The sequence below is a fragment of the Stegodyphus dumicola genome, chromosome 2 (genome assembly GCF_044657685.1).
Source record: "Stegodyphus dumicola isolate Sdum_Otavi_A_Nest chromosome 2, ASM4465768v1".
Lineage (NCBI taxonomy): Eukaryota > Metazoa > Arthropoda > Arachnida > Araneae > Eresidae > Stegodyphus > Stegodyphus dumicola.
Genome location: NC_140769.1, coordinates 87196274 through 87222312, shown reverse-complemented (window position 1 = coordinate 87222312; position 26039 = coordinate 87196274). Strand labels below are relative to the sequence as shown.

The following is a 26039-nucleotide window of genomic DNA, read 5'->3' as shown; positions in this document are numbered from 1 at the left end:
TATTACTGTTACACTTACAGCTAGGTGTAGATTGATCACCCTTCAGACCTTGAATAATACCAGTATAAGCTTCAAGGCACCCTTCACGTAATTCATTTACATAATCAATCATGTCATAGTCATTCTATAAAGAATAAAATTTTTAATTTAACAGATAAATCACAGAAGCAATAACACTGCATGCGATCATATTTAATGCATTTATATTTCCTAATTTTTTTGGCTTATTCAAAATACTGCATTCTTTGATTACTTTAAATGTCCATAAAAAATAAATTACCGGCCACGTTAATGTTCACTTATCAGAATATCCAACAGAGAATACCTTATCATTTGATCCTCAAAACCACACACACCTCTAATTTCTTTTCTGTCTTTTACTTAATATAAATAAGTAGTTGGAATAAGAATACTGTGTGCAAAAATAAGGAACTAATATTGGCACTCCACTAAATAACTTTCATATTTACTACTCCAAATGTTAGCCTGTTTTTTAGCTGCTCATGAAATATTGCGAGAAAGAACTTTTGAGGAAACAGTATAACACATTTAATTTTTACATTGTTGCACTTTGATTATTTAAGCAAACGAGAAAAATCTTTAAAATGTCTCGGCATTTAATCTGCTTAGGATAAAATTAATAGAAAACAAATTCTCAAAGAAGAGCAACTGAAAATTAAAATAATTTTAAAATAAAAAATGTGCATGTTTCAGTACCTTTTCAGCTTGAGTCTGAGATGCTTGGAGTAAAGTTTGAATTACAATATCTAAATATTTCCTAAAATGAGGACCTATCGCAAGTGCAATATCTCCAAATACTGAGAGAATTTGAGGTTTAACAGATCTATGAACACCAGCATTCTAAAAGAGAAAAAGTATAACTTATTAAGAATAAAAGTATAAAAAAGGGAGTCATAATTTTTAAAATATTTATTTAAAACTGAAAGCAGCAATTATACTCACAGAAATTATGAAATCATATTCAAAGCAGACATAATATAAAGCGTGACAAATTAAAATAAATTATTTACCAATACCCTATATAAAAAAAATTTTAGTTACAATACTTCAAAAGATTGGGGGAAAGGAGAAAAAGCTTTAAATTGTTTAACTGTTATGAAAAATTCAAGCAGTTTGAAAAATTCAAGTTAAAAATCTGAACACAAGAAAAAACTACATAACCCAAACTATTTAAAATACAAGAAAGCAGTAAACACTTATTCATTATGACACTTACCGATAGATTTTCCATTAACAATGTCATGATATCATCACAATAAGGAAGAACTTTTAAAGAAAGTGCTCGACAAATATCTCCAGTTAAACCAACTGCCGCACTACAAACCTATAAGTAAAAAGAACACATTAAATATATGCACACAAAATTTTACTGACATATTAGGGTTTACGCAGATATATTTCAAACAGATCTGAAAAATCATTTGTTTTCAATGATAAAATTAGTAGCTTTTTGTGATAAGCAGTATTTTGCTTTACCAGGCTTAAAACCAGCCTAATAACGTACAATTCTTTTAGGGTCTCCCAAATTTCTGCATCTTTTTCAAAGTGCACTTTTCCTCCTTATATTTTGTTACTACCAATACGGAGTGAACATGAATAAAGGGGATATTTAAATATGGGTTTTCTGCTGATGTTGCATAATTTTAGCATGAGTTGTGGCTTTCATTTCAGTGCCAAGAAAGAACTTGCAAAAACATTATCACCATATTATGCTTATAAAATTTTTGCTCGTTATATAGAGATAGTGCTAACTGATGACACAATTCGAAGGTGATCTGAGAAATTTTATGCTAGTTCTGGATAAAAAATCCTCAATTCGGAGAGATAAAGTCAGTAAATGGATAATTTAAACAAAGTCAAAGAAAAGAGGGTGGTGATGTTGAATTGGAAGCCTTTCATGCTGCATACTAATAACTGCCAGACCATATGCTACTGAGGTGACCCATCAGAAAAAGAGCAGAGCTAGGCTGTGAAATTCTTTTAAAACCATAATACTCTCCAATCTATTACCCTACAATTATTTTTTTTATTCTTGCCAAAATTTTTTGAAAGGAAAAAATTCAAAACTGAAGCAGATGTAAACTAAGCATTACTCAAGTTCTTTGCCTCTAAGAACAAGACATTTTCAAAAACGGTATCTATAAATTTCCACCATGTTGGCACGAGGTCAAAAGTAAAGACAGGAATTATACTACAATAAATATTACTAAAGGTATAAATAATGCATTCTTTTACTTCTCAAATGGACAGAATGTTCCAGTTGACCTTATGTATATTGTGATGTTTTCAATTTTAAGATTATTTATCGAAGCTTATATTTTGTAATGTAATTTTTCTAAAAAAGTTCATTAATTCTACTGCATGTAAGTGAATGCATTTAGACTTATGCTTCCAATGATGAAATGCATTTAGACACTTATGCTCATCCGATATTCAGCAAACAGTTTAGAACAATGAAGCCTTATGCCTAGTATAAAAACATCAAGAAAGTTAAAATATTTTGTTCCTTGAAAATAGTATAATACTTTCAAAAAAGAATGAATCAAGTTTTACAAACTATGCAACTAAGTACAAGAACACAATAAATCTCATTATGAAAAGATATAAAACTGCAAAAAGAACAGTTACAATAGTTGTAAATCAAAGCACTGAAATAAATCAAGAGAACATTCCAAATTTACTTTAAATCCTTTGTACTCCAATCTAGCGACTCCAGCATTATATTAGTTACAAGTATACATATATAACACAAAAAAATACAGTTGTTGCAATAAAACTGAATGTTTATTTCTTAGCTACATTACATAAAAACAAGTTTATAAATCTTCAACAATATGAAAATTTTGTGTTTTGTAATTTGTCATGGTCTAATTCTAAATCAATACCCCCATCTTCATTTGGGTTTGCAGGGGCAACGGCCACAAAATTCACTAGCTTTACATCTCTTTCCTATTTTCTGCCTTTTACAGCATACATTTCATTTTTACTACACAAGGGTTTTCAACATTTTGAAATGAAAGAGAAAACATTTATTGAAACATTAAACTCAAAACATACGCTAAGATAAACACATCAATTTATAGAGAAAACATTAAACACAAAACATATGCTAAGATAAACACATCAGTTTATATATATCCCAACCATGAATAACTGGTCCCCGATTGCTACGCTGCCAGAGGCCAGTTATCTAGGAGAGGGAAAGTTTTAACAAAGAGAAGATTTGAATTATAAAGATGTTGCACTGATAAACACCCAACAGTTTATACAAAAGTGCTCTAGTAAGGTAAAAAAAAAAAAATGCTGTTGTAGTAGTAACACTATTATTTATTTATTTATTTATTTTTTAAGTGGATTTAAAGTTCATATTTGAATGGCATACTATCGGCGACAACGGAGTGCAAAGGGTCAAATATCATAAGATTGGTTATTGAGAAAATGTTCCTCAAAATATGTATGCCTCCTAGTGTGCTCAATATGCCAAAACTATATTTAAAATATTTTTAAACAGTTAGGCATTCAGTGACATGCCTTTTGCATCTATAATCATCAAAAACAATGAATAAACTTCTCTACAAATTTTATAATCAGTTAAAAACCTAAGAATGTTTGAAAATTTAAAATTGTTAGCTTAAGACAATTAGTAGAACTTTAAATACTGAATAAATTACATATCTACACAGAAGTTATTAAAATAATGCAAACATAAAAACTTAAGGATAAAGAGCCTCTGACATGAAATACTGCCCGGATTCAATTAAAGATAGAACGCACAGTCATTCGTGGTAAAGAATATATTTTTCTGGAGAAGTTCTGAATGAAAGTTTCAAAAAATATGCTAATGATACAATACCTAACGTTACTTTTTAACCGTTTCAGGAAACGTGTGTCATATAAGCCACAGTAGTTCACCAATAGCTTAGAAGATCAGTGCTTGACTTAATGGCTGTTAACATATATGTAACAATCATATGGAACAAAAGTAAAATATCTTTGATTCTAATAGATGGCCCCCTATGCCCATACTATCAAGAAAAATGGTAATATGATGCCTGAAATTTGACCTTGGTCTTTTCCATTTGCTTCTTAACAGCAGATAGAGAGTTTCAATAATGTAAACACGCATACTGGGTCTTTATGCACAGGCATTTTTGTTTATATTCCTTTCAAGTGGCTTTTAGAAGGAGCAGTATCTCATATCACTGAAGTTTTTAGTTAAGTTTCTTCTTTTTGCATGTACAGTAGGGTTTTTTCTATGTATGAATGAATGATTGTATTCTGTATGAAACAAAAAGATGGAAGGAGTGGATATTAGAGATGCAATATCCATCAAAACCTTTCAAATAATATCAGAAATTACTCTTTGGATTCTTTGACATTACGATCTACAATGTTCATGGTTTATCAGGGTTCGTACACATTTCTGCACATGAAAATTAAGTACTTTTAAGGACCATTAATGAAAAAAAATTAAGGACCTATCAGCCAATAGGAGCTAAAAAAAATTCAATTCAATCAGCTTATTTCTGACTTCACTTTTGTAATAACATTCTAAGAATAAAATAGATCCGTGAGTAGGGTGCATTCTTATTAAACATAACTTTAAAACAAATCTGAGAATGAAATCCACATTATAAAGTTTATCAAATAGCATTAAATATTTTACACGTATAATAGTTGGACATATTTGAAAGAAGATTGGGGGCATTTCATTTACATTTTATTAACAGCTTTATGCTGATTTTTTCCTTTATGACTCATTTTGCCATGTACTTACTCAGTCTAGAGGTTTAGTAAATAGCAGGTAAATTTTATGTCAAATGGCATAGGTTAAAATGAGAAAATCATAATCAGCATGATTTGTAACAGAAGATTAGCTGTTGCTAGTGCTGCTGCTTGCCGGGAGAGAGACCTGTTAATAAAAAAAAACCTGTAGGCCTGTTGTAGGCACTGCTGGCAAGTTTTGAAAGTTAGGTTGTGCTTCGTCTGTCTGAAGCAATTAGTGTATAAGGTATTTCTCCCGTATTTTTTGGCATGTCTTCATGGTGTGATGGTCTGCACACTCAGCTTGTATTCAAGAGGTTCGCAATTTGATTCCCGGCGAAGGCTTAGCATATTTTTCATCTTTCCTGCTTCAAAAAAATACCTAATGTCTCTAAAGAGTGTAGTTAAATACCCTCAGTCGTTACAGATTTACATGGCCATTATTAAAATTACAATCTAATAACATTTCACAGTTCAAAATGTAATTTATGACACTGATTCTTAAACAGTATTAGGATAATTACATAACAATGTATTACATGACATAACAAAATATTTATGCATCTTTTTAATTCGAAGTCTTCCTAGACATTTTAGCTAATTTATAACAATTTTCTTCTCTTTAAACATCTTTTCTAACAATTAGAAATCTGTTTCAATACACAAACCAATGTTCCCACTAGTTTCTGCATGTTTTATCTCCTAACTTGTAGTCTCTCAACAGTGTAAAGAGATTTTACGTGATCTGGTAAAAGTTAAATAATCCAAAACCTCTGATAGACAAGAAGAAAATTATCATTATGTCTGAAGGTAGCTACAGCATCACATAAAGATTTAAATAAAACTCTTATTTAAAAAGAACTTGGAACATACAGGCACATCCTTATGTTATGTTGACAAAATAAACTACAGCTTTTGGTGATGCAAGTAAACAAGAACAGCCAAATTCAAACTAAAAATGTAGACTAGTATTCAAAGACTACACAATAAAATTTAACCTAAGGTGACTCAGTAATTTTATTGTAGTAACAAATTCAAATATTAGCAATGATAATGCAAAGATGAATAATTACAAATTATCCACATAGAAGGAACTAAGGCAACATCCAAGTGGAGGACAGAAACTTTGTCTTACAATCCAAAAATCTCAGTTTAAAAACTATCTGATTTGCATTATGGTGACGAAATGGAAAGGGAAAGCTATAGTAAAGGCTAAAATTCTAAACAACTGATTAATTTGCATATGTATTCAGTTTCTTTCAATATGTTTCCTGTTCACATCAGAATTTTGTGAATTAAAGATTTCTGTTATTCTAAAAAACCAAATGCATTTAGAATATAAAGGAAAAGCTACTAATTTTATTTCTTTAGTAACATAAACATTCAGAATAAATATGAAATGATATGTGGTAAAGGCTGGTATGAGCCGATGAGGCAGAATTTTTAGATTTTAGTGACACGCCGAGCAACAATATTTAGAAATGGCAAAACTTTTAGAATTTAGGACAGGGAGTGGGAGCAGAATTTAGGGAGGCACTAGACCGCAGAATTTAGGAACCACAGATATTTCATCAGGTGGGAAAAAGCCCAGCGCCAGCCCTGTGTATGATCCATCGAGACGTATAAGGTGAATCTTTTAAGTTGTCAGTTTTCAATTTCTTTATTAATAAAAAAATCTTTTTTTATAAATGCCTGTTCAGGCGAAAAGATTACAAACATTTTTGGTATTTTCGATGCTTGTATCTAGTGAAAATTTAGATAAACATGTTAAAAAAAGTACAACATTCAAACATTATACTTTCAGTGTCCTTCCAAAAATTCTTCACAATGTAAGAAATTCATCATAAAATTTCTGTTATGTGGTAATACAATTAATATATTATTTTTTTTTCTTTTGTCGCATTTTAATGGAACCTCCTAGAATTGTGAGTCTGTAAATCTTGGATTCAAATCCTTCTAAACTTTCCAAGTCGCAATGTTTAAAATCCTAAAGAAAAATTAGCCCTACCAATTCTGTAATAGAAAAAAGGCCAGAAATAGTTTGAAAAAAAAAAAAAAAAAAAATCAGTGGAAAAAGTATGAAATTAATTTTATAGAGAAAAGAGATGCATATTTTAATAATTCTGAATATTCTGAAACAATTACATGGGAAAACTTTTACCATGAAAAAATTGAAAGGACGAAATTTTTAATTAATTACATAGCTATTTTGGTTTTGCTATGGACTGTTTTGTAAACTGTGCTTTATAACATTTATTATATTGTTTATTTTTCATATTCAAAATACTGCATAATAAGTCACCAAAATGGAAAGTAATGTTTCTTCATAATATGACAGCAAAAAATATAAATGTTTCAATGTTATTTCCTAAATATAATTTCAATATTTTACCATTATTTAATTAATTTTATCAATGTTGTAATGTTTTTTTAAAAAAATCGATGAAAAATTACCAGATCTCCGAATTACACATTTTCTATAGAAAGTGATATTAAAATCGCCGAAATGTTGATAAGTCACCAAATTTCAAGCCGTTTTATAAAAGAATTCACATCCACAAAAGCGGAAAGTTTTCTAAAAGCTCTTCATTAGAAAAAAAAAATGAAATAATTTTGAAATTCTTATGTTTCACTTCTCACTCAGAAACTCCAAGTACCCCACCCTTTATATTAGAAATAGGAACAAGTTATAACCCATTTAAAAGATAATCTCATTTGTCAGTGAATCGCCAAAAATATTTCTCCAAAACGATAATTCACACTCAAAATAGCAGTTGTAAAAACAAAACCGAAATTTCAGATGATTAAAATTAAGGACCTTCTGATGATTTTGGCCGAAATTAAGGACTTTTAAAGACCAAAAATAGATTTAAAAAAATTTAAGGACTTTTAAGGACCGTACGAACCCTGTTTATACGATGTAAAAAATGTTACAAAAAGTCCATTACTTCAGTTTCTATTAAAAGTAGTCGAACAAATTACGCAGAAGATCATGTCAAGAAAAGAATGTGAATTTTGGGCATTAGATATACCATTTTGTGATTCCATCTTTCAGAAAGTCATTTTCTATTTCATTCGTAAGTGGAAAGAAAGAAAATGAGAAGATAAAATTGTTTGTTCTCAAACTACACAAAAGAAGACAGTTTTGGGAAAAACAGTTTATATCGAGTGCAAAGATTATAATGTACAACTGTGCTTGGTCCCATGATTCAATATTCATCACACAGAAACACAATTTTTAAGTTTCATTGAAAGTATGTGTGTATACGTGTGTGTGGATGTGCCTGTGTAAATTTGTTGCTTTATATTAAATATTTTAATTGTAGTTTATGAAAGTTTGTTTTAAAATTCTTCTCTCATAGTTTATATATATAATTAAAAACTGAAAGTTTATACATATTTAATTCTATGATTCACCAAGCATAAAAGTGAATGCATTTTCTTTAATATTTGATAAAATTTAGTCAATTGGAATAAAAATGTATTGCCAAAATTTAACCAAAATTAAGTTGAACAAACGAAGACATAACAAAAGCTCAACACTTCGTCTCATAACAACTAACAGATTGGGGAACCATCCGGAAAAGGTTAAACTCTCAGCAATTTGAAGAGAAAGTAAAAAAACTACATGGTAGAAAAATATTTTATTTTGAAAGTTACTCGCATCACACCTGAAAAGCGGCATGATGGTAGAAAATGCCATTTGCCGCAGAAAACTACATAAAGTTCAAAAACTACTCTCTTTTAGATTAGATTAAGGACTAGAAGACGGCTGCTGCCCAAATCATTAGACATCTGCCCTGTTTGAATGTTAATATGAAACAATCACAAAAGACCTCTCTGGATGTTTCCTATATTGTCTTACGGAAAATAATGCAAAAGTCTATGACCTAATGATTTTCCAAGATTTGTGCTCATTGAACTTACTACATTGTTAGCGTTTCATATCAGAGCCATTACTTAAGATTTCAGAATTGCTTTGATGCTATGCAAGTTTTCTTTAGACCGAGCTGAATGATGACTTAGTTACATTTATCTTTTTCAACGACGAATCAGCTTTGCTGCCCAATGGCTTTCACTTGGTGATCTACTGTTGTGTCATGTAGATATTTTACCTTAAACTATATATGTTGCTATACTGCAGTTTTGGAAACATTCACACTCTGAAGATTTCAGCGACAGATACTTCAAAGAAATACATCAACAGTTTGTGCTCACCGTAAGTTTATGATCCGACAACTTACATCACAGAAAAAACAACACACTGCCTACAATAGAGTTTCTCAACAAAAGTGGAATTTTAAAGTTTAAGGGAAGACTGTAGCCAGCCTTTTATTTAGTTAATCATTTCGCTTTAATTTACGAATATAAACAACTACTCTTAGGTCTCGTTTCAGTATTTACCAACATTTTCTATGCTTTGTGTTGTTTAATTTGTTTGCAGAAATTTGTTTAATTGCATTGCAGAAAATAATCTGAATCTAATATAAATATACATATTTTTGAAGTTTAGAAATGAGATGAAGGGATGGCTTTTTTTTTTTATCAGTGGTGAAAAGAGTAACTGGGACAAAAAAAAAAAAAAGGTTCAGAGCTACTGGCCCACAATTACTGAAGGCTAACAGCTTTAGGTTAAACCCTTCGGCAGTTGCAAGATTAAGCTATTTTTTCCTCTCCAAAGCACTGCAAGTTGCAAATTTGTAACGCGAGCTGATTTGTGTGTATCCTCTGTGCGTAAGTGGAATGCGAACTCAGCTCGTTCATGACCATCAAAAGGTTATATGCATGTTAATATTTATACATAATAATTTTCTAGTAAAAAATGTCTAAAAATTTTTTTAGTAAAAAATATCTTAAAGGAAAACCAGTCTATGATCTAATATTTTTTATGAGCACATTTATAAAAAATATGAGTACTGATAGGCATTTCCATTATTCTCATAATCATTTGTATTTTCTACAACTTACAAATATGGCCAACTAATAAAAGGGAAAATAAAATGCATTTTTGTTTATTAGTAGATAACTGCTTCAGGCCCTTTCAGCATGTGTTGACAATGCATATTAATATTTTCATGTTTAACATGAAAATTAATGCCTTAAATATAATGAAATCTAAGACTTACCTGATATTCTGCATGGTTTTTTAAACCCAAAGCAAGATAAGGTGAGAATGCATCCATGTACTTCAAAAACTGATCACCTAAAACTAAAGGAGAAAGAGAACATCAGTGAATAGAACTGTTAAGTACTAAAGAAAAACCATAATAAAATATTTTTGATAAACATATTAGCATCTAAAAGATCAAAACTTAAAAAAAAAAAAAAAAAAAAAAACCCACTTTCTAAATGCATTACAATGCAAGAATTTCTTATCACTGTATTTAAATGAAACTGCCTTCATGTAAGAATGAATAGAAAATGCTACTTGCATGTTTAGTTTAAATCCAACCAGATGTTATTTTACACACATAACTGCCAATCTATTAAAAGATACCAGAGACATTCTAGCAGTTAGGAATAATGTTCAAAATCCAGACCTCTGGATCATTAGCCTAAAAAAATATTTTTGTTTAGAATTTTCCCCCTTGCAATAACAACAGTTATATTTTGCGAGAAAAACAGATGTGCAAAGAATGAGATTTCCTTTCCCCCAGAGCTTCTGTGTCACTTTCAAACACCTACAGGCTATGGAATCACATCCTGGCTATGAACAGGGTTGCCACTCAAACAGGAGAATGAAATTCCCTGACTTTTCCAGGTTTTCCAGGTGTGTTTCAAGAAAATTCAAGTCTATCCGCATAATGTACATTGGCTGTGCTAAGAGGTAAATTAATTATGGTATTACTTGTATTGTGTAGCAAATTCACTTAATTATTCAACAAATCCCAGAGGACATTTATTCTTAATTATTCTTGGTATACTTTGTTTGATAATTTTGTTTAGTTTTCCACTTAAGAAACTTAATAAAATTTAAGATATATACATTGGATAACAAATATATGTTTTATTTAATTATTACTAATGATCATCACCAGTTCAACATGAGGCTAACCCGGTCCTTATAAATCACAACGCAATGCTAAACAGTTAGGTTAGATTTTAGGTAAATTTAATTTGCGTGAGGTGTATTCTTAAAAGGCACCTTAACACTTGAAAACACAAATATAATTATAATAGTTGTTGTTTTCTACACTGAAGATTGAGATTAGAATCTTCCCAATCTGGAATAAAATAAGGCTTTTTTTTTTTTTTTTTTTTTTGCAGACATTCTGCAGCTAAACGAAAGAAAGAAATCTATTTTAATAAATTGAGGTATTTTATATTTATTTCGCAGCATACATAAGGAAAAAATATGTGCATTAAATTTCGTGATGGTATGTCATCATACTGCTATAATTAATTTCAGGATTATGCCAGAGAAAATTTCCTGAAAATTGGAAATATTATTTACTAATAATAAATAAATTTAGAGGGAAGAAGCAAGATTAAATTATATGAATAACATACAAATAATTACTTAAAAATTGAATTAGAATAATCAACAATATTTTAGCGAATATAGTTATATTACATGGCTAGCCTAGATGACTGATTACTATTTTTTTATTTTACTGCAAAATGGCAAGGTATTTATTAAAAAGAAAAAAAAGGTTTAAAAAGATTTTGCGGTAAAATTCTAGTATACGGTAAGGCTTTGGCACGATTCTGAAAATTGTCGCCAAGACCAAAATGACCCGTTTACTGCGCATCATGATGTCGCCAAATCCCATTATTATTCTAACCAAAGAACATGTATGTAAAGAAGAAAACGTTCCATTCAAGTAAAATGCTATAACGCCGTTAGAATGCGGAGGGAAAATTTGCCAAGGAATTTGGCGACGGAACCTGGCAGCCAGAATTTCCCTCCCCGCAATGTGTACAGGAAATTGAGAAACACGTGTTAAGAAGAAACGCTCTTTGACAAAAAGAAAACTATGAAAATCCGTTTTTAAAATTATTGCGAAAAATCCACGCAATAATTTTAAAAACGGATTTTCGTAGTTTTTTTCCCCCCTGAAAATAACTAATCCATGAATTAATTTACTTGCACCAAAAAATATTTTCTTTTCCTTTAGAGTTTAACCACTTGCGCTAAGACTAAACTTCACGGTTGCGGTGCCGTGCGCTACAATATAACAAGCGGTAAAGTGTCTCATTTATGCCGCTCCGCATCTGCGAGTGCAATCCAGAGCTGTAACTAGAGAAATAAACAATCTCGTTGTTAGGCGACGTGTGCACCACATTATTTTCATTTTTGCAATAAATGCTTATCGACGTGGTGTTCATGTCGCTCACGGTTTGAGACAAAAGCATGTCGACGTGCCTGGCACGTCTTTTTAGCGCAAGTCGTTAAAGAAATTTTAAAGGATATTCATTTTATGAACTTTTGATAACGTCACCTTCGAACTTCGACACCGGTTTCGAGCTTTGGCGACAGATATCAGACATGCACAGCTGTTTCCCTCTATGATGGAACGGAGCCACGTCTGTTGCAGAGAGGTTTTCCTTCTTTACAATACATATTCTTTGATTCTAACCTCCATGGTACCATATACTAGGATTAAACCCATTTTGTTTTATACGAGAACAGGTACTTTCTTTAGTTCATGCACTGCACATGTACTGGAAACCAAAAGTTGTGGGAAAGTTGCTTTGCCTTTCTAAAAGACAAACTGGAGCTGCGAAAATTGGCTCTATGCCAACTACCCGAATGACACTCACGTGATACATAATTCGCCAAAAAAGTTATCTCTTCCGACGTCGGCGCAAAAATCGCTTTTTTTGGCGCGATCGTTGTATGAACTTCCCTGACTTTTCCAGATTTTGACAAAAATACTTAAATTCTCTGACTTTTCCCTGAATATTTTGGTCAATTTTCGAATTCCCTAACTTTTCCCGGTTCTCCAGGTAGCGTGGCAACCCTGTATGAATAAACTAATTTTCAGTACCACAATTTTAGAAAATGACATCACAATTTATTCTTTTTCCACAATAGTATAGCCGTCAATCTGCCAATGGATACTTTATGAGCATAAAACGGCCTTTTAAAACCAATAGAGCATTAGACTATCCAAAAATTTCTAGAAATACTTTTAACATAATGTGCAGGGAATCACAAGGCCATTAGAGGACATGTTTACAGATACTTTTTCAATTGCTTGGCATAATTTATAGTCAATTACAAAATTTTATAATGAAGGTGATATTTTGAGGTACACAAAATTTCCAATTAACACTTTACCGAACCCTAGCAGTTCAACAGCATACGCACGTCCGACCAGCCGCAGATTCTCCATGTCCTAAATAACTGTCAGGACAATCTGATATATCGTCTAAATAAAACTCTCCAGTACCTCTTTTTCGTTCATCGTGAACAGTAAATTTTTTTAAACGATGTGAAGATGTGGGAGTTTACAAAGCAACGCACTTAAAGCAAGTGAGCAATGTACCTCAGTACTAATAATAAAATGCAGATGATATGTCTCAAGGCAACTGTTATCGCCATGGCTACTGATTGATAGGCTATTTTTAGGTAGCCCCGAGAAAAAGCGATTAATAGGCTGTCAGTTGTTAGGCATTGGCAAAAAAAGCCGATTAATAGACTATTGGTTGGTAGGCGTAGGCAGAAAAAAGCAGATTAACAGGTTATCGTTCAGTAGGCGGTGGCAAGAAAAAAAAACTGATTAATCGGCGATCAGTCGACAGACGTTGGCGATAAAAAGCCGATAATAGGCTATTGGTCACTGGCAATAAACAGCCAATCGGTTGTAAAGTGTTAAGAGCAAATGAGAACAGATGCTAAACAAGGATGGTATAACTGTCATAACTAGCAATGCGATGACATGTCTCAATCTTTAATCAGTAGTAATAAAGAGTAGCAAATATGTATAGTATGGTTTTAAATACAGAAAATATCGCCATTTCAGCGTTGAGACATATCACCATTTTGGCTTTAATTTCACACGGCCCAAAGCGTTTGACTTCCGGAGTACCTTTGCAAATTAATGCAATTACCTCCACACGTTTGATAAGAAAACTGAAGTAATTAAGAAAGAGCAATGGCTAAAGGAAGATTAACGAAACCATTAAGGGTTTACTGAGAGAGAAATGAATAAGGAGTCCACGCTAGAGACGAAAAATTCTTTCTGCTTTCAACTTGTTTTTCAAGATTGAAAGAGAGAGAGGTGATAATTAAGGCGAATTCCTGAACGCACTGCATTAATGGAATCGGAAAGGTTGGAAGACAATCAGCCGGGAAACATATTGTTCCAAGGCTTGGGAAAAGTAAATTAGGTAGGACGGAAAGCCACAGTTTGCTAATGCCTTGGGGATGAGCGGGGGAAGGGGGGGAGGAGTTTGCGACTAAAACACTATGGTGATTCAGAAAATTCTTTTTATGGAAAGTCATCTTTCAATATTTTAAATGATCTAAAATTTCTAAAATCTTGCCTTATTCAATATGGTAAGATGTTTTGCGTCACTCCCATATTCATTATAGCTTGCTTTACTAAATTTTGAATGCTTTAGGTCACTTCAAAATTCTCTAAACAATCTGGGGTTTACTTCTTTGAAGACAGTAAAATACTGTTAAAAAATATATAAAAAATTTACAGTCTTCAATTTCTTTACAAATAAACCCAATGAATTTTTTAAAAAATTAATTTTCTAAGCTGCCAGAAAGATAATATAAAGTCACAGAACAAAATGGTGCTATGCGATTCAACGAAATTTTATGCTTTGTATTTATCATTAAAAAATGCAGAAGTTCACAGATGTTCTAATTATATTAGGTGAAATAGGTTAAAAATCTATTTTCATTTATTTCTAAGTGTTTTTTTAGGGAAAGGAAGTACCTGGAAGAACACTTGCCAACCCTGATTGTAAAGCACTTTAAAAATATTTATTATGTGATATATACGTAGAATTTAGGTTTAAGTAACTTTTACTCAGATTAGCACTGATCAACACCTTAGACCTCCAATTTGCTACATCAGATATTTCTAATGTCATGTGCCCACTGGACAACTCTTCAAGAGCTGGAAACATCCCAGCAAAACCTATTCGGATCGGATTAACATTGTGTTTCAGTACCACATCTAAAGTGGATTTATAAGCTTTTTCTACACAAACTAATATATTGAAAAACAAAAGGGCCTTACATTTATAATAGAAGATTTATTATTGATATGAACAAAACTACGAGCAAAATCTGAAATGCATACCTTCAACAAGCATGGAAACAGCCATTAATGCATCTTCTTGCACTCCACCAGATTTACCACTACTAGAGCTAAACATCTGTAACAATGCTGCCATTATAGCATCTGAAATTTTAGGAGCATCCTCAGGAGTCATCTTCCTTAAGACACTCTGTAAAATGAAGTGAATTTTTAAAACTAAACAAAAAAGAAGGGGATTTTGTAAGGCATCAAATTATCTGCGATTCTTATCCAAGCAAAACACTTTCAATAGCAAGAAACTTCCGAAAATGGAACACAGGTTATAAAAGAATGATTGATACAAACTAATATATTGAAAAACAAAAGGGCCTTACATTTATAATAGAAGATTGTATTATTGATATGAACAAAACATTTAAGAATTAAATGAGGTCAAATTTGAACATTTCTGCATTAACCATAAATATATATAATATTTGATTCTGATACTGGTTGTAATATGCAAATTATTGGAAGGTTATGGGTGTAGTAAGGAATAGGAAAATGTCAATCTGACATTCACCACTTGGATTTTTATTTAATTGAGTTTATGTGGCAGCAGCAACATAGTAAAATGCAAATATTTTCAGCCATTTTCAAATGATATCCAGTTTTACAATTTTGTATTAATCTTAATTAACTAAATGAATCCACCTCTGATTCTTTGGCAAGATGTTTCAATAAAAAAATTAAATTTTACAAATCTTTTATTTTTCTTCAATTTAAACATATTATAAACATTTTATAGATTATTATTAAGCTTTGAATTTTTCATTGGATCATTAGCATTTGATGACATCCAAATCTGATCAATAAAAAAATATTACCAGAAAATTTTGCAGTAACACTTTGAAATACTTTACATGAATTTCTCTACTTTCTCTAGTTACCCCTCCCCATTTATTTTCAAAAACGAAATACAGAATTAAATGCCACAAAGCGTAAAACTCTTTCTGAATTTTATTTTTAAATAAGTTTACAAGACTTAATTTCTGAGTTGGAAACAGAAGATATTTTTATTTATGAAAAGAACAAAGTTGTTTCTTTTGAGACATGTAAAAAATTTTAATGGCGACAGTTTTCCTTGAGATGTTTAAATAAATCCAAGTTTTATAACTGAATGCCATTTAATCATTTATATGAAAAGCAGAAAATATATATTATTTTTAATAATAAACTTTAAACCCCATTTCATAAGAATTGTACCCAAAACTATAGTTTAACTAGCAAGCTAATGGAAACATGGGACCATTTCAACCAACAAACAAGCATAATTTTTTAAAAAAGAAATTTTACTTTAACAGACCATTGCTATATATATTAATGTGTTCCTTAGTTATGGTTAGGAATGTTACACTTTAGAACACACATAATTTAGAATTTTTTATTATTTTTATACAAATTCTGAAAGAAAAATGCACCATTAAGAACACACAACCATTTCTAGATCACCTACTGAAAAGAATATTTAACAAATTCTAAGCAGTATTTTGCACATTTCTTTATCAATCTGACAAATATATTTAAATTATTGAGATAAATTTATTGTTTGGGAATGTAAATATGAACTTCAAAAAACTTTAATCTTTAATTAAAACAGTAATAAACATCAATTCTTTTTCATTTCTTATACTATTTTTATAGTTAGTCCTTTCAGAATAGCAGAAAGGCAATAAGCAAACAAACCCCCATTTCCTGCTAAGTTTCCCGAAAATATCTGCTCTTTGGTGATAATTAATTCAAAAATTAGTCTACACTTAAACAAAAAATAAATAAACATCAAACAACTTCCCACACATTTTTAAACAATCATTCTTTCACTACATATTTTTAAGCAATTATTCTTTCAACTACATATTTTTTAAGTAATCCTTCTTTTACTACATATTTTTTAAACAATCATTCTTTCACTGTCTAATGATCTTAAAAACAAGCATACCTGTAATGTTGCACAAAGTAATGACTGTAAATCATTATATTGTGCTCTATCTGATGTACTTTGAATATGGCCTTCTAGAGCAAGAACGTGATTTAGACGTTCTAATATTATCATAGTCGTCTTTTGAACCCATACATAACAATCTTTTGGACTATTTTTTACTAATTCCATCAGTGCCTCATACGCAGCATTCCTTAAATTAGCTTGATTTCCATCCGGCCTGAAAAATTTGATATATTTTATCTAACAAAAAATCAAAAAATACATTTAAACTATTTTTTATTATCCTTATTATGGGAAAAAAAACATGAAGTTTCTTGCACAGTACATAAATGCATAAGTAACTTTGAGTGCAATCATTCCCTTCACTATCTTCATATTTAAACATCACAAATACTTAAAGAGACAATTTTTCATTCTTTTATTATACAGTACAAAGTCTTTAATCCGGACGTTCATAATCCGGAATGATCTATAATCCAGACCTCAAAGCTACAAACTTTAGCGTAGCATTTACGCATGCGCATAATACCTTTACGCATGCACATTTAATGTATAACGGACGGTATAAGCTAGGCTAAAATTATCTAATTATCTATTTCAGTTAATGTTGCAGATTGTGTTGATCCTTAACCTTCTAATTGGATCCAGCTTTTTTTTTTTTCCAGACTGTTAGAGCAATTTTATGAAAAGTAAGCTTGAACTTTCAATTATTGCAAAAAGAGTTTCCGATTCTGGAGCTGCCAAAGGATCTACAAAGCGAAAGCATGTTTCAATGTCCATCAAACAAAAAGTGGAATTGCTGCAAAAAATGGATAAAGGCATGAAGAAAGTGACAGAGAGGTTAGCGAAAACGAAAAAATTTCAATTGACAAATTAGTTGGTATTCTCGGCACAGCAATTAAAGGACTTGAACAGCGAAACTTTGTAACTGAACAAAAAATTATGTCTGTTTATAGTATTAAAGAGAAAGTATTAGCACATAAAACGAAGCGACTTAAACAACTTACACTGAAAGAAATGTTAAATAAATTAACAAATAAATATTAAGCTTTCTCTTTTGTAAATTTTGATACCCTATAGATCATAATTGCTCTTTATTTCATAATTTATGGTTTCATATTTTTAATTTTATAATTTCTGCATGCCATCTTACCAGATTTAAATTGATGATCTACAATCTGGAAAAAAACCTAATACGGAATCGCCGAAGTCTCGACGAGTCCGGATTAAAGACTTTGTACTTTATAACATTTAACCACTATCCCCTTTTAAAGTACTCATGTCTAGTATAAACTGTTGGCATGTTTCTTCCATTTTTAGAATGCTTGTTTAAAATCCTTATTTTTTTATGACACGCAGTATTCTTGTAACATTTTCCTTAATTTCCACTCTGGACTGGAAATGCCACCCTTTCAGAATGGTTTCAATTTGGGAAAAGAGGAAAAAGTGTACTGGAGCCACATCTAGAGAATGGAGTGGATGGGGCACAACAGAAGTGCAACATTTTGCCAGATAATGGGCAACATGCAGCTATGCAGGAGATGGAAGGTTATCATGATGCAGCATCCATTGATGATTCCCAACAATTCAAATCTCTACCTATGTACCTTTCTGTCATGTTAGAATTTGCTAGTATACTTCATTTACTGTCTGACTACATAGTGTAAATTTGTGGTGAATTTTGAACATGTTGATCACCTGCTGATATAGAAAGTTTGCCCAGTCCTTGTACCTCCAGCAGCTGAGCTTCTGTCCTTTTTAAAACACACCCAAACACAACCCTGCATTCAGCTCATAAAGTCAGCCTTGTGTGCTTGGTTAAGAATTTAGAATGCTTTTATGAATCTTCAGTTTTACACATACGCTGTTTCTCCAACTTCTTTCATTTTTTTTTCACTAATTTTATGAACGCCTTGTGCACAACCTTCAATTGGTAGTTATTCGACAAGTAATTTATAGATCGGAACTCAGTACCATAGTGGGGCCAATCTAGTGGAGACACTTAGGGGAATATCTTGGTATATTATCAGGATATGCCCCTAAGTGCACATGGCGAAAACATGCTGCCAGCAGCCACTGACACATAATTTTAAAAGTTCAATCTTTTTTATACATGCCTTATATCTAATTAAAATTTAAAATTACTGCAGCAAATAAAAAATTAGCAACTAAAAGAATGCCATAAAATTTTTAGGGAATTATATTCAAAACATCAAGTTTCAGATAAAGGCCTCCCTCCAGGCGAAAGGAATATACAGTATATCCAAATATAATTTACACAGTTTAGCTTTCACAAAATTTACATAGTTTAGCTTTCACAACTCTTAGTCCCATATATGTACAAATGAAAAATATTTTAAATAACAAATATTAATTTTATGCTATTTTTAAATTAAAAAATCTGATGTGTACACCACGACTTCCTTGTACAGAATATTAAATTATACACATTTTTTCTTTCATTTTGTTTAAACTTATTGGATTTAATTATATCTACTTCGCCGACAGCGCATAAACCACAATAGAATAAGTGCATTCTTTAAAATTCTCTCTATTTGTTTACCATAGCGACACTCTGGCACTAGGTTCACTTAAAAGTATTATATTTCGTTCATATTATAACTCAGAATGCACAAAATTTGTATCATTTAAAGAATTATCTAATCATTGCCAAATGTTCTATTCAAGTACTATAATAAAGCTAGAACGATGCATAAAAGAAATTAAGCAAACAAAAGAAACAGTTTTCCACAGATGAATGAATTAATTGAATGAGAAACAGTTTTCTCATTCAATTAATTCAGTTCTCACTTCGCGACAAGGCAAAAATACATAAAAATTTAAAGTATCTCTACTAAAAATTACTAATTATTAAAAATTAAATTATTTAAACACTTATTTCCTCGAAAAAATTCCAGAAAGGATTAAGCATGATTGGAATCGCAATAATAAATGAAGGCATTTATCTTTGTTGATGTGAAGCTACATTTCTCTAGATTTTCAACAAATTCACTCTCAGCTGTTTCAAATGTAAACAAGCAATGGCCGCCATCAAAATAGGCTTAGCGGCACTTAAACAACTTTTAAATTGTAGATAATTCTAAAAATGTTGCATACAGATTTACTAAAGGCATAAAACCCTTAACCGGAAGATAAAAGCAACATAAATCAATCATTTTTAAAGAAAAAAATGTACAATTTACAAACATATAAGAGTAAAGAAACTGAGATCACTGAGCCGGGTAACAGAGTGGATATATGTATAAATATATTTATATATGTTTGGCGCTGCTGATTGAAACCAAAATACGAGGTGCACATCTACATGTTATAGTAGTCCTATATACAAAATTTCAACGTTCTGAGGCTACTCGTTTGAGTTATGCGAGATACACATTTAAGTATATACGTTCATACAGACGCCACGAAAAATTCTCTTCAGAATTCATTTTAAAGCAGTTTTTTTGGAGGAAACGAGTCTTTTATTCTGTCCTTATGTACAGATATCACGCAAAAATATCGTTAAATTGCATTCGAAAGCGGTCAAAGTGGATATTTTCGTTGAAATATGCTGCCTGAAGCTTTTCGCGATTACAATACTTCCTTTTAACTTCGTACAAGGAAGTAAAAATAATCACAAAAGTTACGTAATTTTATGTTTAATGAATCCCTAGCTTCTATTATTATTTAGAAAAACTTAATACTCATTCTTCAAAAAATTATAATATGGAGACACTACATGACTTCCTTGCACAGCCTATTAAATTAAGCACATTTTTTGCTGCATCTCATTTCAACTTATTTGCCTGAATTTCATTAGATATATATTTCTCATTCAATCAATTCAGTTCTCCCTTTGCGGCAAAAATGTATATATAAACTCAAAACAGTTTCATTAATAATCTTAAAATACAGAAAACCTAAAACACCAGAGTTAAAAAGTGTTAAAGAAAACAATTCTGACAACTAAAATTAGACTTAAAAATTAAAATTAAAATTAGGCAGAAAACACTTTTCAGCGCACAAACCTTTTGACCCACTCCACAAAAAGACAGTGAAGTTGGTGCAAAAACCAACTTAATTCACTATGCTATTAAGTTTCAAATGTAAATTTGAAACTATGTATTTTGTAAATTTGTATTATGTATTTTGTTGTTGTAAATTTGTATGTATTTTGTAAAATTGAAATGTAAATTTGGCATTTGGCTTAGTGGCCAAGTTTCAAATGTAAACAAATATGGCTGCTATGGTATTAAAAAAAATAGACTTATCCGTATTTAAACTTTTAAATTCTTGATAATTCTGCAACTATTTCATGCAAAACATTAACCACAATATAAGAACAATATATAATTCATTCACTTATAAAGCAAAAAATGCACAATTTACCAATATATAAGAATAGAAGAACTTGGCTCAGCTGTTTAACAGAGTGGATATACATATATTATTGGTGCGGCCGATTGCAACCAAAATATAAGGTGCACATCTACATGTTATAGCAGTCCTATGTACAAAATTTCAACGTTCTGAGGCTACACATTTTTTAGTTAAGCGAGATACGTCCATACAGATGTCATGAAAATATATCTTCTGAATCCATTTTAAATCAATTTCACAATTCCCGTTTTGGAAAAAAGTGTCCTTTATTCTGTCCGGTTGTACAGATGTAATGCAAAAACATCATTCAAATGGAATCTAGAATAGTTTAAGTTTTTCCCCACATTTTCCAGTGTCAAACCAATATTTTACTGCTTTCTTTGAGGGGTTAACTAAAAATAAATTGGAATAACATGAGGTTGATTTTTATTCTAAATTTACAATACACAATCTCAAATCTCATACTTTAAAAAACCTTGGTCAATATTTGTTGTATGGAAGACAAACTTTGTTTTTTAAAAAATATCAACTCACATTAAGAAAACTATATAAACATTAGATTTCGTTACAGTTACTTGACCTTTCAAATTTAGAAAAAAAATCAGTTACCTTTCAGTCGTTTCTAATAATTTGCCTACAATAACCTCAAAACATTCAGATAAACAGTATGTATTTGGCTCCTGGTTTTCATCAGTTACTTCTGCAGCTTCAAAAGCAGCTTCAGCAAGACTACTGAATGCCTGTTAATAAATACGTAAAAAAAATCTGAATTTTGAACGAAATAGTTTCTACACTAATGTATCTTTTTAAACATACCTGAATTATAGCACAATTATCTATTAATCACAAGACAGCTTTTATTGCATACAAATCCAGAACACTCATTTCAAATATGATAAAATTTATGTTCTGAGAATTTTTTAAGCACTACTTTTACATTTAATTGTTATTTCTGTGATAAAAAAAATATTTTATTAGAATGTACATTCCAAAATATTATTAAATATGAAAAAATGGGTAACTAAGTAATGCAAAATTATTAATACATTATAAATCAGGCTAGGAAAATTTTATCAATACAAATCAAGCTGGCTGTTTCCATCATAGCAGCTTTCTGAGACAGACACTGATCAGAACAGACGTAAATTCCTGATGTATGTATGATTGGAAAGTTTTGAAAGTTAGATGCACTTTGACTCAGTCTCGTAGCTTTGTGCAAATTTGCTGGAATTAAAGACTCAATTAATATACAGTATTTAATATAGAGTTCCTATAAGCCACTGAAGCACCAGAGGCGACAAGTTGTTTTGTATCATTAGCTGTAAGGAACAAAATTTTAAGTTAATTTATATATATATATATATTGTTGTATCTTGCAGCCACAATAAGGATTAAGGAAAGGCGAGACCTCGCCTTAACATGTTGAGATAACTTATTATATAACATAAGGATGAGCGGTTAGTTACAAATAATTAGATATCCTTAATCATAACAGATTTACACGGTTACAGTTTTTTTTATTATTATTTCTAAAAATATCGCTGAAAAAGCATAAAGAACATTTTAAGCAGTTATAATTTACGATATTGATTCTAAGATGTTAGTAATACATTTAAAGTTACAAAACATTTGTTTTATAGCAACAAACTATTTATACTTCTTTCAATAAGAAAATTTTCCAGATATTCTAAATAATTTCCATGATTTTCTTCTCTTTACCTTCTTTTCTAAGAAAAGTTCCCACTAGTCTGCTTCAGCTCCTAGTTTGTTAAAGAATAATTTTTTCTTTCTTTATAAAATCTATTTTGTCTTCAACAAGTTTCCATTTAGAATATTTCGATTTAAGTAAAGATTCCTGTTCTAAAGAACTCCTTGTAATTAGAATGTATAGAAGATACTACTAAATTTATTAGCTACTTTTAAAATGTTATACAAGTTTATTATAAGTATATACAGTACAAAGTCCGTAATCCGGACTCGTTGGGACTTCGGCGCTCTTTATAAATAGTCTATGTAATTATGGAGATTATTAATTATGTATTATTGGAGACTTTATCGTTTGTGCTGGCAAAACAGAAATGTACCGAATTTTCCTTTATTAAGATGCCTGCAACACCAGTTTCCAAAACTACCATTACTGGTGCATTATCGATACCAAGTGCTAAGCAATTCTGCAGAGAAATTTAATTTTATTTTAAAGTTTACTAATTAGTTGTGCTATATTAAAAGCCTGTCAAATCTTCTTCTAAAGTGAGAACAGAAAGTAAAAACTCAATTTCTGATGACTTGGATTAAAGAAACAATCGGATACTGGGTATTTGAAAAGTACATGAGTACTATTGGTTTGACCCATACAGGCAGAATGCAGCTGCTTTTAACGAAATTAATAACTGAAGATTTTTTATCCCCATTTCTTTAATAATTGTAGCCATTTTGGTCTTTACGCTCGAGCATTTCTTGGTGATACTACTATTGGGAAACATTTTTCTAAATAAAGCTGCTATATGATCCAATACATTCAGTGGCATGTTGTGCTCTATTGAAAAGGTAGAGAACAGGCATTCTGCATTAATAACTTTTTGTTGCTCCCACAGAAAAATGCACTATGTTCTTTCAATATAACTCACTTTATTGCTGTATTTTTGAGTACATGTTTGAAAACATCAGCCCTTCCACCATGCAAAAATCGAAAGACAAATGTACACACACACACAAAAAAAAAGTATTGCATTGAAATAATGAAAGTCATCTATGTAAGACTTTCATAAAGTACATGGGTATTTTATCTTTTTTGCAAACTTAAGACAAAAGATTACAAATTTCTTAAACTCTTTCTCAAAAGCACACAAAACTCTGAACACTCAGTGGCAAGATTAACAAAATAACCTTAATCTTGCTTTGGTCTTATTAGCTAATACATGGCAAATGAGTTCTAACATCTTTTTCTATTCTTAAACTAAATTTGCTTAATTTTAAAAATGAATCTTGGAATAAAGCTAAAACAGTTTTACTTCCATATTCTTTCTCTCAAATACATACCCATCCCCCCAAAAGGGGGGAGATATCGATCAGACACAAATTAAAAGAAAATCAAATAAAAACTTTCATATTTTTCCTATCAGAATGTCAGTATTAGATACCTACTCCACAACAAATAGAACTTTTATAAAACATTTAAAAACAGAAAAAGATGTCAACTATTTTTTCTAATTAAAAACTTTTAATTCATGAAAACGCCTTAGACCCCAATTTTAAGACACTACAGAGCAGGAAAAAAACAACATACCCAACAAACATTGGATGCAACACGTGGTTCTGCAGCCAGACCTTTCACCAAAGCTTCTAGAAGAGGCTTTAAGTAACTTTCATTTACTGCTGCTTCAGGATTAAGTTCACACACTCTTCCAATAGTCCAAGCCACAGTGTCTCTTACAACGACACTCTCATCTGACATTAATTCAATTAGCATAGGCATGGCTTGTTCAACAACAGGCTTCAAATTGCTTGGATCAGGGCCTTCCAAAATGCAACCTAAGTAAACAAGCAGTTGATAAAATTCTTGCCTGGAATTTTTCAATAGTAATTTTACTTGTCTTTTTAAGTACTTGTACTACTTACCAAATGCCATAACAGCTGCATCCCGATACCTCCAATCATGGTGCTTGATGTTATTTTTAACAAAGGGCAGTACGTGTGGAACAATGTCATCTTCGCAGCATGCAGCCATAAGCATAAGACAGACACCTGCTGCTTTACAAGGAATCCAATCATCTTCATCATCATGTTCTTCCTATGAACACAAATCAGTTTTATACATCCATCTTTACAAATGTCTTCCACTATTTATAACAACAAATTACATTGGATTTAATATGAAAAGCTGCTACCATTATCCAATCCTTAAAATTTAAGCCATTAACAATCACACTCTTCCTGAAGATTTAAATTTAAAAGTTTCATTATTATATTCACATAAACAGGCTCAGCTACTTCTCCTTACAGATGTGTTGTTTTACAATAGCTTTTTGCTTTAAAAACAGAAAATTAAAACTTAAAATAATTAAATAATCAACCAAAAAATGACATTACTGGTACATATTCTAATTGTAATGTCTTAGCAACAACCATCTTGCCTATACCAATGACATTCTGGTCATCTTTTATGCTGCCATATCTCTTCTACCTTAAAACAGAGATACAAGAAAATCCATAGAAATGTGAGAGTGATCTTTTTGAAAAACTCTTAGAAAACATAGTGGTCAAAATTTTTAGTACTTTTCTGCTATTGGGACTGGATTCAGAAATGTATGTATGCATGTATGTATGCATACACACACATATATGCTCATACATACATTTCTTAATGGGGTTCCAATAACAGAAAAGTACTAAATTTTCTGGATAGTATGATTTGCTTTTAGATGAGCAATTCCTGCAAGAAATTGTCTGCTTTATCAAATGAGAGGCATGTATTAAATGTCTGGCAATAAATATCAATATATTCTGAAAGAACACAAAATTTCCATCATAAAAAAAATTAGTTTGTTATTTCTTCTAACAATACCTACAACAAATAATGCATTCCACACTGGTTTTATGCAGCATACTTCAGTAGAATCTGGAAACGCTGCTGAAAAGTTTAGAATAATCAGAAATTGAAAAGTTCTGTG

At 30.9% G+C, this 26039-nt stretch overlaps 1 protein-coding gene across 2 annotated transcripts in view; it reads right to left on the bottom strand.

Annotated features, from left to right (window-relative positions):
- Window positions 1–26039, bottom strand: part of Fs(2)Ket (Importin subunit beta Fs(2)Ket) — a 104147-nt gene that overhangs the window by 18364 nt on the left and 59744 nt on the right. For both annotated transcript variants that reach the window (XM_035350896.2, XM_035350897.2), the window contains exons 9-17: window positions 24988–25159; window positions 24656–24900; window positions 21979–22109; window positions 16987–17206; window positions 15051–15198; window positions 9912–9994; window positions 1238–1345; window positions 718–861; window positions 19–124 (exon numbers count right to left, since the gene is read on the bottom strand). In XM_035350896.2, the coding sequence (XP_035206787.1) occupies window positions 19–124; window positions 718–861; window positions 1238–1345; window positions 9912–9994; window positions 15051–15198; window positions 16987–17206; window positions 21979–22109; window positions 24656–24900; window positions 24988–25159 (1357 nt within the window). The remainder of the gene's footprint in view (window positions 1–18; window positions 125–717; window positions 862–1237; window positions 1346–9911; window positions 9995–15050; window positions 15199–16986; window positions 17207–21978; window positions 22110–24655; window positions 24901–24987; window positions 25160–26039) is intronic.